The sequence below is a fragment of the Eucyclogobius newberryi genome, unplaced genomic scaffold (genome assembly GCF_026437365.1).
Source record: "Eucyclogobius newberryi isolate DKJ021-1_F unplaced genomic scaffold, fEucNew1.0.hap1 SCAF_18, whole genome shotgun sequence".
Taxonomy (NCBI): Eukaryota; Metazoa; Chordata; class Actinopteri; order Gobiiformes; family Gobiidae; genus Eucyclogobius; species Eucyclogobius newberryi.
The window spans coordinates 33,566,074-33,585,298 of NW_027315812.1; the positions used below are offsets into that span (position 1 = coordinate 33,566,074).

Below are 19,225 nucleotides of genomic sequence, written 5' to 3' on the forward strand. Positions count from 1 at the left end.
TAGAATTGATTTAAAAATTTTACTTTTTGTTTTTAAAGCTTTAAATGGCCTGGCATCTCCTTGTCTGGCCGAGCTTCTGTCTGTCCGAAACACGAGCAGGACTCTAAGGTCTGTAAGGTCGACAAATCAGTTTCTACTGGACGTCCCCCGGAGCCAGACTCTATTCAGAGCGACTTTAACTGTAATGACACTTTGATTTGATACAGTTTGTTTTTACTTACTTTTATGTTTTGTATCGCCTTGATTTTATAGTGAAGCACTTTGGTCAGTTTAAGTGTTGTAAAGGGATCAATAAATAAAGGTTGATTGATTGAAACTGTCATTAAAGGTGCAATTGCATGCAAATATTCTCTGCATTTTTGATTGACTGCTGCTTCTTGATGACATCACAGAGGGATTCTGTAGTAGAATCTCTAATTTTCAAGTATTAATTGTCAAATTGTCACAAACTGCAACTTCACAGATGTAAAACTATGACACAAAACAACCACAGGGGGCTCTGCACCCTCGTTCAATATTTCTTTAATGTTTAACTCTTTTAAAGCTTGTAAACTGCAAAGAACAAGGCAGATAATAAAAAAAAACACATCCACAAAAACATATTTAAAACATTTTGACTTGAAATGCTTCCCCACAGAAATAACACTGTCATATAAAGGTTAATACAACACAAAGGTGTGATGCCTGGTGCACTTTGACACTTAAAATACAACTCAATCTCAGTCTTTCAAAAGTCCAGCTCCAAAACTGCATCAAGAAACCCACGGCAACCGTTTGGGACACGAGACAGAACAGACCTTATGATGGGGCATGATATTTAGTCAGGAGATAAAACCAGGATAATTATACTCTTATTACGAATATAACTACCTGAGAAGAGTTATCACCAGCGAATGCACTATAGTGACATATATGACCATATCCTTAACATTTACATTCGACACGGTTAACTGTCCTTGTGTGACTTTCTTTGGGTTCAAAGAGTTCAATAAAGAAGCAAATCTATGAATAACATGTTCAAGGTTAAAAAACACCATAAAAACAACATCATCCATCACAAACTTCAGTCTCAGAAATGCACCTTATCTCAATATTTTACTAAACTGAATTGAAATGTGAAATGTCTGGCTCTGAACAGGAGTAAATCCTGTTGGTATTGAACACTTTTGCTTCTCTTTTCTCTGAAGGCGGCTGCACATTAGGCGGCTGCACATTAGGCGGCTGCACTGCACATTAGGCGGCTGCACATTAGGCGGCTGCACATTAGGCGGCTGCACATTAGGCGGCTGCACTGCACATTAGGCTGCTGCACATTAGGCGGCTGCACATTAGGTGGCTGCACATTAGGCGGCTGCACATTAGGCGGCTGCAGTGCAGCTGCACATTAGGCGGCTGCACATTAGGCGGCTGCACTGCACATTAGGCTGCTGCACATTAGGCGGCTGCACATTAGGCGGCTGCACATTAGGCGGCTGCACATTAGGCGGCTGCAGTGCAGCTGCACATTAGGCGGCTGCACATTAGGCGGCTGCACTGCACATTAGGCTGCTGCACATTAGGCGGCTGCACATTAGGCGGCTGCACATTAGGCGGCTGCACATTAGGCGGCTGCACATTAGGCGGCTGCAGTGCAGCTGCACATTAGGCGGCTGCACATTAGGCGGCTGCACATTAGGCTGCTGCACATCAGGCTGCTGCACATCAGGCTGCGTCAGCGTGAATGGACAGAAGGAGAGAAGCTCAGCACCGTCATGGTAACAATTCACTCTATAGTCCACGCGAACACGTACACACAAACACACACTCAAACACGCACACAAACGCGCACAAACACACACAAACGGACAAAAACACGTACACAAACGCGCACATATATACACAAACACGCACACAAACACGCACACAAACACGCACACAAACACGCACATATATACACAAACACGCACACAAACACGCACACAAACACGCACACAAACACGCACACTAACACGCACACTAACAGGCTAAAGTTTAAAGGAAACCAGCTTCCATTGTTTTAAGGCAAACTTCTGAAACAGAAACGTGATGAAAGAAAAAGCGGTGGAAATCATCTCAAACATAAAATTTGTATAAAGTATAAAAGTGTTTTTGGACAGGCACATGCACGGGCATCACACTCTCATTTGTTCTTAGCGGCCAGCGGTTTGCGGCTGATCTTCTTGCTCTTGTCGTTGTTCTTCTTGGGCGGTTCAGGGTTGGCTTGCATGTGGCGTCCGTACAGGCTGTGGACACAAAGAGCCATAAGAGTTGATGTTGTCATGGTTACAGTCTGAGCAGTCACTTTACTCCTCACTTCTATTGAACATTGAGCCTTTTCAAATACAGTTTGAACCGAATGAAGGTGTAAATATGTAACCAAAGGCTTCTAGAGATAGAAGATTTATGAACATTAAAACAGAAAGAGTTTATTCGAGGGACGCACCGATATATCGACCTGGACAGAGGCTTTCTGCTGCTGGATTCTGACAGAACACGCTGTAAACTTGAATCCAGACGTCAAGGACGATGCCTGAGGTCGTATCCGTGGGAATAATCTGTCTTTATGACGAGTTCATGAAAAAGAGGCAATGGTATATTTAAGATGGCTCCAGCACCAGCCCCTAGTGCCCAGGGACAAGAACAGGCACCAGCAGGAGGCCGGTCCATGTTTAGTCCTGACTAGAACTGGGTTTCGATTCAAATTTCAAGAATCGATTCGATTCGTTTTTTTCCGATTTTCTCAGATTCCATTTGATTCGATCCGATTTCCGACAAGAACATTGAGACGTCTGGGGAGGAAAACGATAACAGTCAAGTGTCTGTCTCTGGGTTGCAGCTAAGGCAGTTTTGAGGGGCAGGGTCATTGCTGTCACCTCGGCTAAAAAGAAACAAAGGCAGAAAAAAACAAAATGATTCACAGAACTAACTAAAGCTGTTGGAACCTTAACATGCCAAAAACAAGGATCTTCAAATGCTACAGGTAATTAACAAGATTAATGACCTGACCTCACAGGAAATAAGATAAGATAAGCCTTTATTTGTCCCACAATGGGGAAATTGCAGTGTTGCAACATAAGTAGGTACAGAAGTAAACAATAAAAAATCTCTTAAACTATACAATAATAACAATAGTGACACTCATATTTACAGCTGTTATGTGGACAGAGAATATTGCACCAAGATGATTGACATTATGACTAAACAAAGATATTATACAAGTTTTTCAAAATTCTCAATATGATTAACATTAAAGCTTAGAAAACAACAGGCAGAAAGAACTATTTTTAAAATATGAGATAGGCAGAATAATACAATTAAATCCCTCTACAAAAAATGTTCTCCAAGGAGCCACTAGGAGGGCGCTAAAGAGCCGCATGTGGCTCCGGAGCCGCGGGGGGCCGACCGCTGGTCCAGACAACGATCAGCATTCTCAACATAAGATGATCTTTAGAGTGGACTCGTTGCTGCTCTAATGCACATTATTGTTTGGACGACGTCATCATTTAGAAAACATAATTTGCATAACTGTTGTCAGCCAATCACAGCCTGCTACCTCAGTACCTTGACAATTCAAAAAGGTATGTATAGTTGTACAAATGCACTTCCTCTGCCCCCTTCATTGTCTGGTTTAAGCTCCTCTGTCAGACATCCTACAGCAGCCTCCTCAGCCTCCTCAGCCTCCTCAGCCTCTCCGTCTCCTCACAAGTATCACTTTCATTAAAAACACATGCTCGTTTTAGATCCATTTCAGATCTGATTTCACTCATAAGAGATTTTCAACTATTTTCTATAAAGCTGCAGTCATCAGCTTCAATCCAGTTATTACTTTCCTTTTCTGACAGTAAGTATGCATCCTCACTGAACTCTCTCTGTAAGTATGCATCCTCACTGAACTCTGTCTGTAAGTATGCATCCTCACTGAACTCTCTCTGTAAGTATGCATCCTCACTGAACTCTCTCTGTAAGTATGCATCCTCACTGAACTCTGTCTGTAAGTATGCATCCTCACTGAACTCTCTCTGTAAGTATGCATCCTCACTGAACTCTCTCTGTAAGTATGCATCCTCACTGAACTCTGTCTGTAAGTATGCATCCTCACTGGACTCTCTCTGGAAGTATGCATCCACACTGAACTTTCTCTGTAAGTATGCATCCTCACTGAACTCTGTGTAAGTATGCATCCTCACTGAACTCTCTCTGTAAGTATGCATCCTCACTGAACTCTCTCTGTAAGTATGCATCCTCGCTGAACTCTCTCTGGAAGTATGCATCCACACTGAACTTTCTCTGTAAGTATGCATCCTCACTGAACTCTGTGTAAGTATGCATCCTCACTGAACTCTCTCTGTAAGTATGCATCCTGACTGAACTCTCTCTATAAGTATGCATCCTGACTGAACTCTCTCTGTAAGTATGCATCCTCACTGAACTCTCTCTGTAAGTATGCATCCTCACTGAACTCTCTCTGTAAGTATGCATCCTCGCTGAACTCTCTCTGTAAGTATGCATCCTCGCTGAACTCTCTCTGTAAGTATGCATCCACACTGAACTTTCTCTGTAAGTATGCATCCTCACTGAACTCTGTGTAAGTATGCATCCTCACTGAACTCTCTCTGTAAGTATGCATCCTCACTGAACTCTCTCTGTAAGTATGCATCCTCGCTGAACTCTCTCTGGAAGTATGCATCCACACTGAACTTTCTCTGTAAGTATGCATCCTCACTGAACTCTGTGTAAGTATGCATCCTCACTGAACTCTCTCTGTAAGTATGCATCCTGACTGAACTCTCTCTATAAGTATGCATCCTGACTGAACTCTCTCTGTAAGTATGCATCCTCACTGAACTCTCTCTGTAAGTATGCATCCTCACTGAACTCTCTCTGTAAGTATGCATCCTCGCTGAACTCTCTCTGTAAGTATGCATCCTCGCTGAACTCTCTCTGTAAGTATGCATCCACACTGAACTTTCTCTGTAAGTATGCATCCTCACTGAACTCTCTCTGTAAGTATGCATCCTCACTGAACTCTCTCTGTAAGTATGCATCCTCACTGAACTCTCTCTGTAAGTATGCATCCTCACTGAACTCTCTCTGTAAGTATGCATCCTCACTGAACTCTCTCTGTAAGTATGCATCCTCACTGAACTCTCTCTGTAAGTATGCATCCTCACTGAACTCTCTCTGTAAGTATGCATCCTCACTGAACTCTCTCTGTAAGTATGCATCCTCGCTGAACTCTCTCTGGAAGTATGCATCCACACTGAACTTTCTCTGTAAGTATGCATCCTCACTGAACTCTGTGTAAGTATGCATCCTCACTGAACTCTCTCTGTAAGTATGCATCCTCGCTGAACTCTCTCTGTAAGTATGCATCCTCACTGAACTCTCTCTGTAAGTATTCATCCTCACTGAACTCTCTCTGTAAGTATGCATCCTCGCTGAACTCTCTCTGTAAGTATGCATCCTCGCTGAACTGTCTCTGTAAGTATTCATCCTCGCTGAACTCTCTCTGTAAGTATGCATCCTCGCTGAACTCTCTCTGTAAGTATGCATCCACACTGAACTTTCTCTGTAAGTATGCATCCTCACTGAACTCTCTGTGTAAGTATGCATCCTCACTGAACTCTCTCTGTAAGTATGCATCCTCACTGAACTCTCTGTAAGTATGCATCCTGACTGAACTCTCACTGTAAGTATGCATCCTCACTGAACTCTCTCTGTAAGTATGCATCCTCGCTGAACTCTCTCTGTAAGTATGCATCCTCACTGAACTCTCTGTGTAAGTATGCATCCTCACTGAACTCTCTGTGTAAGTATGCATCCTCACTGAACTCTCTCTGTAAGTATGCATCCTGACTGAACTCTCACTGTAAGTATGCATCCTCACTGAACTCTCTCTGTAAGTATGCATCCTCACTGAACTCTCTCTGTTAGTATGCATCCTCGCTGAACTCTCTCTGTAAGTATGCATCCTCACTGAACTCTCTCTGTAAGTATGCATCCTCACTGAACTCTCTGTGTAAGTATGCATCCTCACTGAACTCTCTCTGTAAGTATGTATCCTCACTGAACTCTCTCTGTAAGTATGCATCCTGACTGAACTCTCTCTGTAAGTATGCATCCTCACTGAACTCTCTCTGTAAGTATGCATCCTCGCTGAACTCTCTCTGTAAGTATGCATCCTCACTGAACTCTCTTTGTTAGTATGCATCCTCGCTGAACTCTCTCTGTAAGTATGCATCCTCACTGAACTCTCTCTTTAAGTATGCATCCTCACTGAACTCTCTGTTAGTATGCATCCTCGCTGAACTCTCTCTGTAAGTATGCATCCTCGCTGAACTCTCTCTGTAAGTATGCATCCTCGCTGAACTCGCTCTGTAAGTATGCATCCTCACTGAACTCTCTCTGTAAGTATGCATCCTCACTGAACTCTCTGTAAGTATGCATCCTCACTGAACTCTCTCTGTAAGTATTCATCCTCGCTGAACTCTCTCTGTAAGTATGCATCCTCGCTGAACTCTCTCTGTAAGTATGCATCCACACTGAACTTTCTCTGTAAGTATGCATCCTCACTGAACTCTCTCTGTAAGTATGCATCCTCACTGAACTCTCTCTGTAAGTATGAATCCTCACTGAACTCTCTCTGTAAGTATGCATCCTCACTGAACTCTCTCTGTAAGTATGCATCCTCACTGAACTCTCTCTGTAAGTATGAATCCTCACTGAACTCTCTCTGTAAGTATGAATCCTCACTGAACTCTCTCTGTAAGTATAAATCCTCACTGAACTATCTCTGTAAGTATGCATCCTCGCTGAACTCTCTCTGTAAGTATGAATCCTCACTGAACTCTCTCTGTAAGTATGCATCCTCACTGAACTCTCTCTGTAAGTATGCATCCTCACTGAACTCTCTCTGTAAGTATGAATCCTCACTGAACTCTCTCTGTAAGTATGAATCCTCACTGAACTCTCTCTGTAAGTATGCATCCTCACTGAACTCTCTCTGTAAGTATGCATCCTCACTGAACTCTCTCTGTAAGTATGCATCCTCACTGAACTCTCTCTGTAAGTATGAATCCTCACTGAACTCTCTCTGTAAGTATGCATCCTCACTGAACTCTCTCTGTGGATTAAGTCTTAAATCTTCAGTAACAATGGCACATCTAAAGCCAGTGGTGGAACTTCTACTTATCTCATCAAATATACAATATCACCTATTTTGTGCATTATTAATTTCTCTATGTTTCTAGACTTTTTATTTTTGTTTGCTCAAACCCAAGTCTCTGAACTAAAAACGAACCCCTAAGACGAGACAGAAAGTACTTTGGACTTTCAAAAAATGCAGTGCAGTATAAAGTATGGATACTTTCTACTTTTTTTTGTAAGGACTCTTTGTAAGGACTCTTTGACAGTGCAGAGTGGTAGAGGGAAGAGACTGGGGAAGGACATGCAACAAAATGTCAAAAACATGCTGCTGCGGCATGTGTGCTATCCACTCTGCCACCACCGAGCTGCAGTGACATTAGTGAAGGTAAACACTGTGTGTGCGAGTATCTTAAAACAGTTCCTGTTGTACATCAGCAGGACATGTGTCTCCCAAGGGTGCTCTCACAAAGAGCTCACCCGACTGGAAAGGCCTGTGCTCCTGCTGCAGCCCTCCCTCCTCGCTCACCCAGTGTCTGTGCTCATGGAAATGCAGCCGTGGTGACACTATTCGCACACTACTCGAAAACTCGCACACTCGAACACTCGCACACACTAACACTCGCACACACTAACACTCGCACACACTAACACTCGCACACACTAACACTCGCACACTCTAACACCCGCACACTCTAACACTCGCACACTTTAACACTCGCACACACTAACACTCGCACACTCTAACACTCGCACACTCTAACACCCGCACACTCTAACACCCGCACACTCTAACACTCGCACACACTAACACTCGCACACTCGCACACACTAACACTGTGACTCGTAACCTCAGGTCTGCAGCCTCCGATTCAGTCATTTTGTTGTTTCTAATTGCCGTTTCAGTGGCTGTGATGTAGTCCTCTGTAGGGATGTGTTTAGAGGTGACAGAAAAGTTGAGACCTTTAGAGAGCACCTCCTTTTCTGCCTGTGTCAGAACACGATCTGATAGGTTCTTAATCCAATTGTTTTTGCTGGTCGCTAATTTGTCTGTCTCAGTCCTAATGTCTAGCTCGACCTCACCTGCATTCTTTTTGTTCAAAAGAATGTTGAACTTCTTGATTTGGCGTTCTTTGCTCTTCTTGTGCTGTGCTTCTTGTGCTGTCTGTGTAAAATCCAGCACTCTTTTGAAAGCTTCTTCAGGGAGTATGCTGGTTAATTTCTCCTGTAAAGTTCCTGTTCTGTCTTTCAATCTATCAATTCTGACGTTGTTTTCCTGGATCCTTTCACTGAGCATCTGCATAAGGCTCCTTCTCCAAATCTTCTCTGCTCTGTGTGAAACGTGTCACCATGACAACTCTTTCTACTTCAGGAAGGCTCCTCCCAATGGGCGGGTCTTACCACAGAACAGTATTAATATCGGAGTTCTCGACCTAAATTCTTTTATTGACAATGACTCTTGGATGAGAGTCGAAACGTCTATTTTTTCAAACTGAGTCCAGATGAAACAACTGAAGCTTTTTCTACTATGGAACACGCCTGGACATCACACACTACTTGCACACTCTAACACTTGCGCACTCCAACACTCGCACACTCTAACACTCGCAAACTCTAACACTCGCAAACTCTAACACTCGCACACTCTAACATTCGCACACTCAAACACTCGCACTCTCTAACACTCGCACTCTAACACACTAACACTCGCACACTCAAACACTCGCACACTCAAACACTCTCATCACACACTACTTGCACACTCGAACACACGCACTCTCGTCACACACTACTTGCACACTCGCACATTCTAACACTCGCACACTCTCGTCTCACACTACTTGCACACTCGAACACTCACACTCTCGTCACACACTATTTGCACACTCGTACACTCTAACACTCGCACACTTTAACACTTGCACACTTTAACACTCGCACAATCTAAGACTCGCACACTCTAACACTCGCACACTCGCACTCTAACACTCGCACACTCAAACACTCTCATCACACACTACTTGCACACTCGCACTCTCTAACACTCGCACTCTAAGACTCGCACACTCTAACACTCGCACACTCTCGTCTCACACTACTTGCACACTCGAACACTCGCACTCTCGTCACACACTATTTGCACACTCGTACACTCGAACACTACTTGAACACTCGCACTCTCTAACTCTCGTCACACACTACTTGCACACTTGCACACTCTAACACTCGCACACTCTAACACTCGCACACACTAACACTCGAACACTCTAAGACTCGCACACTCTAACACTCGCACACTCAAACACTCGCACACTCAAACACTCGCACTCAAACACTCGCACTCAAACACTCGCACTCAAACACTCGCACACTCTAACACTCGCACAATCTAAGACTCGCACACTCTAACATTCGCACTCTAACACTCACACACTCTAACACTCGCACACTATAACACTCGCACACTCTAAGACTCGCACACTCTAAGACTCGCACACTCTAAGACTCGCACACTCTAACACTCGCACTCTAACACTCGCACTCTAACACTCAAACACTCTCATCACACACTACTTGCACACTCGAACACAAGCACTCTCGTCACACACTACTTGCACACTCGCATACTCTAACACTCGCACTCTCTAACACTCGCACTCGCACACTCTAACACTCGCACACTCTCGTCTCACACTACTTGCACACTTGAACACTCGAACACTACTTGAACACTCGCACACTCTAACACTCGCGCACTCCAACACTCGCACACTCTAACACTCGCACACTCTAACACTCGCACACTCTAACACTCGCACACTCTAACACTCGCACACTCGCACACTCGAACACTCTAACACTCGCGCACTCTAACACTCGCACACTCTAACACTCGCACACTCTAACACTCGCACACTCTAACACTCGCACACTCAAACACTCGCACTCGAACACTCGCACACTCAAACACTCGCACTCTAACACTCGCACACTCTAACACTCTAACACTCGCACACTTTAACACTCGCACACTCTAACACTCGCACACTCTCGTCACACACTACTTGCACACTTGAACACACGCACTCTCGTCACACACTACTTGCACACTCGCACACTCTTAGACTCACACACTCTAACACTCGCACACTCTAACACTCGCACACTCTAACACTCGCACACTCTAACACTCGCACACTCAAACACTCGCACACTCAAACACTCGCACACTCGCACACTCTAAGACTCGCACACTCGAACACTCGCACTCTCGTCACACACTATTTGCACACTCGTACACTCTAACACTCGCACACTCTAACACTCGCACACTTTAACACTCGCACACTCTAACACTCGCACACTCTAACACTCGCACAATCTAAGACTCGCACACTCTAACACTCTAAGACTCGCACACACTAACACTCGCACTCTAACACTCGCACACTCAAACACTCTCATCACACACTACTTGCACACTCGAACACAAGCACTCTCGTCACACACTACTTGAACACTCGCACACTCTAACACTTGCACACTCAAACACTCTCGTCACACACTATTTGCACACTCGTACACTCGAACACTACTTGAACACTCGCACACTCTAACACTCGCGCACTCCAACACTCGCGCACTCTAACACTCGCACACTCTAACACTCGCACACTCTAACACTCGCACACTCTAACACTCGCACACTCTAACACTCGCACACTCTAACACTCGCACACTCTAACACTCGCACACTCTAACACTCGCACACTCTAACACTCGCACACTCTAACACTCGCACACTCTAACACTCGCACACTCAAACACTCGAACAATCAAAAACACTCGCACTCAAACACTCGCACTCAAACACTCGCACTCTAACACTCGCACACTTTAACACTCGCACACTCAAACACTCTCGTCACACACTATTTGCACATTCGTACACTCGAACACTACTTGAAAACTCTAAAACTTGCACACTCTAACACTTGCACACTCAAACACTTGCACACTCGAACACTCGCACACTCGAACACTCGAACACTCGAACACTCGAACACTCGCACTCTAACACTCGCACACTCTAACACTTGCACACTCTAACACTTGCACACTCTAACACTCGCACACTCAAACACTCAAACACTCTAACACTCTAAGACTCGCACACTAACACTGGCACTCTAACACTCGCACACTCGAAAACTCTCATCACACACTACTTGCACACTCGAAAACACGCACTCTCGTCACACACTACTTGCACACTCGCATACTCTAACACTCGCACTCTCTAACACTCGCACTCTAAGACTCGCACACTCTAAAACTCGCACACTCTCGTCTCACACTACTTGCACACTCGAACACTTGCACTCTTGTCACACACTATTTGCACACTCGTACACTCGAACACTACATGAACACTTGCGCACTCCAACACTCGCGCACTCTAACACTCGAACACTCGCACACTCGCACTCTAAAACTCGCACACTCTAACACTCGCACACTCTAACAGTCGCACACTCTAACACTCGCACACTCTAACACTCTCATCACACACTACTTGCACACTCTAACACTCGCACTCTAACACTCGAACACTCGCACACTCGCACTCTAAAACTCGCACACTCTAACACTCGCACACTCTAACACTCGCACACTCTAACACTCGCACACTCTAACACTCTCATCACACACTACTTGCACACTCTAACACTCGCACACTCAAACACTCGCACACTCAAACACTCGCACACTCAAACACTCGCACACTCAAACACTCGCACACTCAAACACTCGCACACTCTAACACTCGCACACTCTAACACTCGCACACTCTAACACTCGCACATTCTCGTCTCACACTACTTGCACACTCGAACACTCGCACTCTCGTCACACACTATTTGCACACTCGTACACTCTAACACTCGCACACTCAAACACTCGCACTCAAACACTCGCACACTCAAACACTCGCACTCAAACACTCGCACTCAAACACTCGCACACTCTAACACTCGCACAATCTAAGACTCGCACACTCTAACATTCGCACACTCTAACACTCACACAATAACACTCACACAATAACACTCACACACTCTAACACTCGCACACTCTAACACTCTAAGACTCGCACACTAACACTTGCACTCTAACACTCGCACACTCAAATACTCTCATCACACACTACTTGCACACTTGAGCACAAGCACTCTCGTCACACACTACTTGCACACTCGCATACTAACACTCGCACTCTCTAACACTCGCACACTCTAACACTCGCACACTCTCGTCTCACACTACTTGCACACTTGAACACTCGCACTCTCGTCACACACTATTTGCACACTCGTACACTCGAACATTACTTGAACACTCGCACACTCTAACACTCGCGCACTCCAACACTCGCACACTCTAACAATCGCACACTCTAACACTCGCACTCTAACACTCGCACACTCTAAAACTCGCGCACTCCAACACTCGCGCACTCTAACACTCGCACACTCAAACACTCTCGTCACACACTATTTGCACACTCGTACACTCAAACACTACTTGAACACTCGCACACTCTAACACTCGCGCACTCCAACACTCGCACACTCTAACAATCGCACACTCTAACACTCGCACTCTAACACTCGCACACTCTAACACTCGAACACTCGCACACTCAAACTCGCACACTCTAACACTCGCACACTCTAACACTCGCACACTCTAACACTCGCACACTCTAACACTCGCACACTCTAACACTCGCACACTCTAAAACTCGCACACTCTAACACTCGCACACTCTAACACTCGCACACTCTCGTCACACACTACTTGCACACTCGAACACACGCACTCTCGTCACACACTATTTGCACACTCGTACACTCGAACACTACTTGAACACTCGCACACTCAAACACTCGCACACTCAAACACTCGAACACTCAAACACTCGAACACTCGCACACTCGAACACTCGCACACTCGAACACTCGCACACTCGAACACTCGCACACTCAAACACTCAAACACTCTAACACTAAGACTCGCACACTAACACTGGCACTCTAACACTCGCACACTCGAAAACTCTCATCACACACTACTTGCACACTCGAAAACACGCACTCTCGTCACACACTACTTGCACACTCGCATACTCTAACACTCGCACTCTCTAACACTCGCACTCTAAGACTCGCACACTCTAAAACTCGCACACTCTCGTCTCACACTACTTGCACACTTGAACACTTGCACTCTTGTCACACACTATTTGCACACTCGTACACTCGAACACTACATGAACACTTGCGCACTCCAACACTCGCGCACTCTAACACTCGCACACTCGAACACTCGCACACTCGCACTCTAAAACTCGCACACTCTAACACTCGCACACTCTAACACTCGCACACTCTAACACTCGCACACTCTAACACTCGCACACTCTAACACTCGCACACTCTAACACTCGCACACTCTAACACTCGCACACTCTAACACTCGCACACTCTAACACTCGCACACTCAAACACTCGCACACTCAAACACTCGCACTCAAACACTCGCACTCAAACACTCGCACACTCTAACACTCGCACAATCTAAGACTCGCACACTCTAACATTCGCACACTCTAACACTCACACAATAACACTCACACAATAACACTCACACACTCTAACACTCGCACACTCTAAGACTCGCACACTCTAACACTCTAAGACTCGCACACTAACACTTGCACTCTAACACTCGCACACTCAAATACTCTCATCACACACTACTTGCACACTTGAGCACAAGCACTCTCGTCACACACTACTTGCACACTCGCATACTAACACTCGCACTCTCTAACACTCGCACACTCTAACACTCGCACACTCTCGTCTCACACTACTTGCACACTTGAACACTCGCACTCTCGTCACACACTATTTGCACACTCGTACACTCGAACATTACTTGAACACTCGCACACTCTAACACTCGCGCACTCCAACACTCGCACACTCTAACAATCGCACACTCTAACACTCGCACTCTAACACTCGCACACTCTAAAACTCGCGCACTCCAACACTCGCGCACTCTAACACTCGCACACTCAAACACTCTCGTCACACACTATTTGCACACTCGTACACTCAAACACTACTTGAACACTCGCACACTCTAACACTCGCGCACTCCAACACTCGCACACTCTAACAATCGCACACTCTAACACTCGCACTCTAACACTCGCACACTCTAACACTCGAACACTCGCACACTCAAACTCGCACACTCTAACACTCGCACACTCTAACACTCGCACACTCTAACACTCGCACACTCTAACACTCGCACACTCTAACACTCGCACACTCTAAAACTCGCACACTCTAACACTCGCACACTCTAACACTCGCACACTCTCGTCACACACTACTTGCACACTCGAACACACGCACTCTCGTCACACACTATTTGCACACTCGTACACTCGAACACTACTTGAACACTCGCACACTCAAACACTCGCACACTCAAACACTCGAACACTCAAACACTCGAACACTCGCACACTCGAACACTCGCACACTCGAACACTCGCACACTCGAACACTCGCACACTCAAACACTCAAACACTCTAACACTAAGACTCGCACACTAACACTGGCACTCTAACACTCGCACACTCGAAAACTCTCATCACACACTACTTGCACACTCGAAAACACGCACTCTCGTCACACACTACTTGCACACTCGCATACTCTAACACTCGCACTCTCTAACACTCGCACTCTAAGACTCGCACACTCTAAAACTCGCACACTCTCGTCTCACACTACTTGCACACTCGAACACTTGCACTCTTGTCACACACTATTTGCACACTCGTACACTCGAACACTACATGAACACTTGCGCACTCCAACACTCGCGCACTCTAACACTCGCACACTCGAACACTCGCACACTCGCACTCTAAAACTCGCACACTCTAACACTCGCCTACTCTAACACTCGCACACTCTAACACTCGCACACTCTAACACTCGCACACTCTAACACTCGCACACTCTAACACTCGCACACTCTAACACTCGCACACTCTAACACTCGCACACTCTAACACTCGCACACTCTAACACTCGCACACTCTAACACTCGCACACTCAAACACTCGCACACTCAAACACTCGCACACTCAAACACTCGCACTCTAACACTCGCACACTCAAACACTCGCACTCTAATACTCGCACACTCAAACACTCGCACTCTAACACTCGCACTCTAACACTCGCACTCTAACACTCGCACACTCGCACACTCTAACACTCGCACACTCTAACACTCGCACAAACTAACACTCGCACACTCTCGTCTCACACTATTTGCACACTCGTACACTCGAACACTACTTGAACACTCGCACACTCAAACACTCTCGTCACACACTATTTGCACACTTGAACACTCTCGTCACACACTATTTGCACACTCGAACACTCTCATCACACACTACTTGCACACTCTAACACTCGCACTCTAACACTCGCACACTCGAACACTCGCACACTCTAACACACGCACACTCTAACACTCGCACACTCTAACACTCGCACACTCTAACACTCGCACACTCTAACACTCGCACACTCTAAGACTCGCACACTCTAAGACTCGCACACTCGAACACTCGCACTCTCGTCACACACTATTTGCACACTCGTACACTCTAACACTCGCACACTCAAACACTCGCACTCAAACACTCGCACACTCAAACACTCGCACTCAAACACTCGCACACTCTAACACTCGCACAATCTAAGACTCGCACACTCTAACATTCGCACACTCTAACACTCACACAATAACACTCACACAATAACACTCACACACTCTAACACTCGCACACTCGCACACTCTAAGACTCGCACACTCTAACACTCTAAGACTCGCACACTAACACTCGCACTCTAACACTCGCACACTCAAACACTCTCATCACACACTACTTGCACACTTGAGCACAAGCACTCTCGTCACACACTACTTGCACACTCGCATACTAACACACGCACTCTCTAACACTCGCACTCTAACACACTAACACTCGAACACTCTAAGACTCGCACACTCTAACACTCGCACACTCTAACACTCGCACACTCTCGTCTCACACTACTTGCACACTTGAACACTCGCACTCTCGTCACACACTATTTGCACACTCGTACACTCGAACATTACTTGAACACTCGCACACTAACACTCGCACACTCAAACACTCGCACTCAAACACTCAAACACTCGCACACTCAAACACTCGCACTCTGACACTCGAACACTCGAACACTCAAACACTCGCACTCTAACACTCGCACACTCTAACACTCTCATCACACACTACTTGCACACTCGAACACACGCACTCTCGTCACACACTACTTTCACACTCGCAAACTCTAACACTTACACACTCTAACACTCTCACACACTAACACTCGCACACTCTCGTCTCACACTACTTGCACACTCGAACACTCGCACTCTCGTCACACACTATTTGCACACTCGTACACTCGAACACTACTTGAACACTCGCACACTCTAACACTCGCACACTCAAACACTCTAGTCACACACTACTTGCACACTCTAACACTCGCACTCTAACACTCGCACACTCGAACACTCGCACACTCGAACACTCGCACACTCGAACATTCGCACACTCGAACACTCGCACACTCTAACACTCGCACACTAACACTCGCACACTCTAACACTCGCACATTGTCGTCTCACACTACTTGCACACTCGAACACTCGCACTCTCGTCACACACTATTTGCACACTCGTACACTCTAACCCTCGCACACTCAAACACTCACACTCAAACACTCGCACACTCAAACACTCACACTCAAACACTCGCACACTCTAACACTCGCACAATCTAAGACTCGCACACTCTAACATTCGCACACTCAAACACTCGCACACTCGAACACTCTCATCACACACTACTTGCACACTCTAACACTCGCACTCTAACACTTGCACACTCGAACACTCGCACACTCTAACACTCGCACACTCTAACACTCGCACAGTCTAACATTCGCACACTCTAACACTCGCACACTCTAAGACTCGCACACTCAAACACTCGCACACTCTAACACTCGCACACTCTCGTCACACACTACTTCCACACTCGAACACACGCACTCTCGTCACACACTACTTGCACACTCGCAAACTCTAACACTTACACACTCTAACACTCTCACACTCTAACACTCGTACACTCTAACACTCGCACACACTAACACTCGCACACTCTCGTCTCACACTACTTGCACACTCGAACACTCGCACTCTCGTCACACACTATTTGCACACTCGTACACTCGAACACTACTTGAACACTCGCACACTCTAACACTCGCACACTCAAACACTCTCGTCACACACTATTTGCACACTTGAACACTCTAACACTCGCACACTCTCGTCACACACTATTTGCACACTCAAACACTCTCGTCACACACTATTTGCACACTCGAACACTCTAAGACTCGCACACTCGAACACTCTCATCACACACTACTTGCACACTCTAACACTCGCACTCTAACACTTGCACACTCGAACACTCGCACTCTCGTCACACACTATTTGCACACTCGTACACTCTAACCCTCGCACACTCAAACACTCGCACTCAAACACTCGCACACTCAAACACTCGCACTCAAACACTCGCACACTCTAACACTCGCACAATCTAAGACTCGCACACTCTAACATTCGCACACTCTAACACTCGCACACTCGCACACTCTAAGACTCGCACACTCTAACACTCTAAGACTCGCACACTCTAACACTCGCACTCTAACACTCGCACACTCAAACACTCTCATCACACACTACTTGCACACTTGAACACAAGCACTCTCGTCACACACTACTTGCACACTCGCATACTCTAACACTCGCACTCTAACACACTAACACTCGAACACTCTCATCACACAATACTTGCACACTTGAACACAAGCACTCTCGTCACACACTACTTGCACACTCGCACACTCTAACACTCGCACACTCTCGTCTCACACTACTTGCACACTTGAACACAAGCACTCTCGTCACACACTACTTGCACACTCGCACACTCTAACACTCGCACACTCTCGTCTCACACTACTTGCACACTTGAACACTCGCACTCTCGTCACACACTATTTGCACACTCGTACACTCGAACACTACTTGAACACTCGCACACTCTAACACTCGCACACTCTAAGACTCGCACACTCTAACACTCTAAGACTCGCACACTAACACTGGCACTCTAACACTCGCACTCTCATCACACACTACTTGCACACTCGAAAACACGCACTCTCGTCTCACACTACTTGCACACTCGAACACTTGCACTCTCGTCACACACTATTTGCACACTCGTACACTCGAACACTTGCGCACTCCAACACTCGCACACTCTAACACTCGCACACTCTAACACTCGCACACTCTAACACTCGCACACTCTCGTCACACACTACTTGCACACTCGAACACACGCACTCTCGTCACACACTATTTGCACACTCGTACACTCGAACACTACTTGAACACTCGCACACTCTAACACTCGCACACTCTAACACTCGCACACTCAAACACTCAAACACTCGCACACTCAAACACTCGCACACTCAAACACTCAAACACTCGCACACTCAAACACTCGCACTCTAACACTCAAACACTCGCACTCTAACACTCGCACACTCTAACACTCGCACATTCTCGTCTCACACTACTTGCACACTCGAACACTCGCACTCTCGTCACACACTATTTGCACACTCAAACACTCGCACTCAAACACTCGCACACTCTAACACTCGCACAATCTAAGACTCGCACACTCTAACATTCGCACACTCTAACACTCGCACACTCGCACACTCTAAGACTCGCACACTCTA

At 46.1% G+C, this 19,225-nt stretch overlaps 1 protein-coding gene across 1 annotated transcript in view; it reads right to left on the reverse strand.

Moving 5' to 3' along the window:
• Window positions 1-598: 598 nt before the first annotated feature.
• Window positions 599-19,225, reverse strand: part of rsu1 (Ras suppressor protein 1) — a 44,126-nt gene continuing 25,499 nt past the window's right edge. The window contains exon 8 of the mRNA XM_072451233.1: window positions 599-2,261. Within this exon, the coding sequence (XP_072307334.1) occupies window positions 2,159-2,261 (103 nt within the window). The 3' untranslated portion in view covers window positions 599-2,158. The remainder of the gene's footprint in view (window positions 2,262-19,225) is intronic.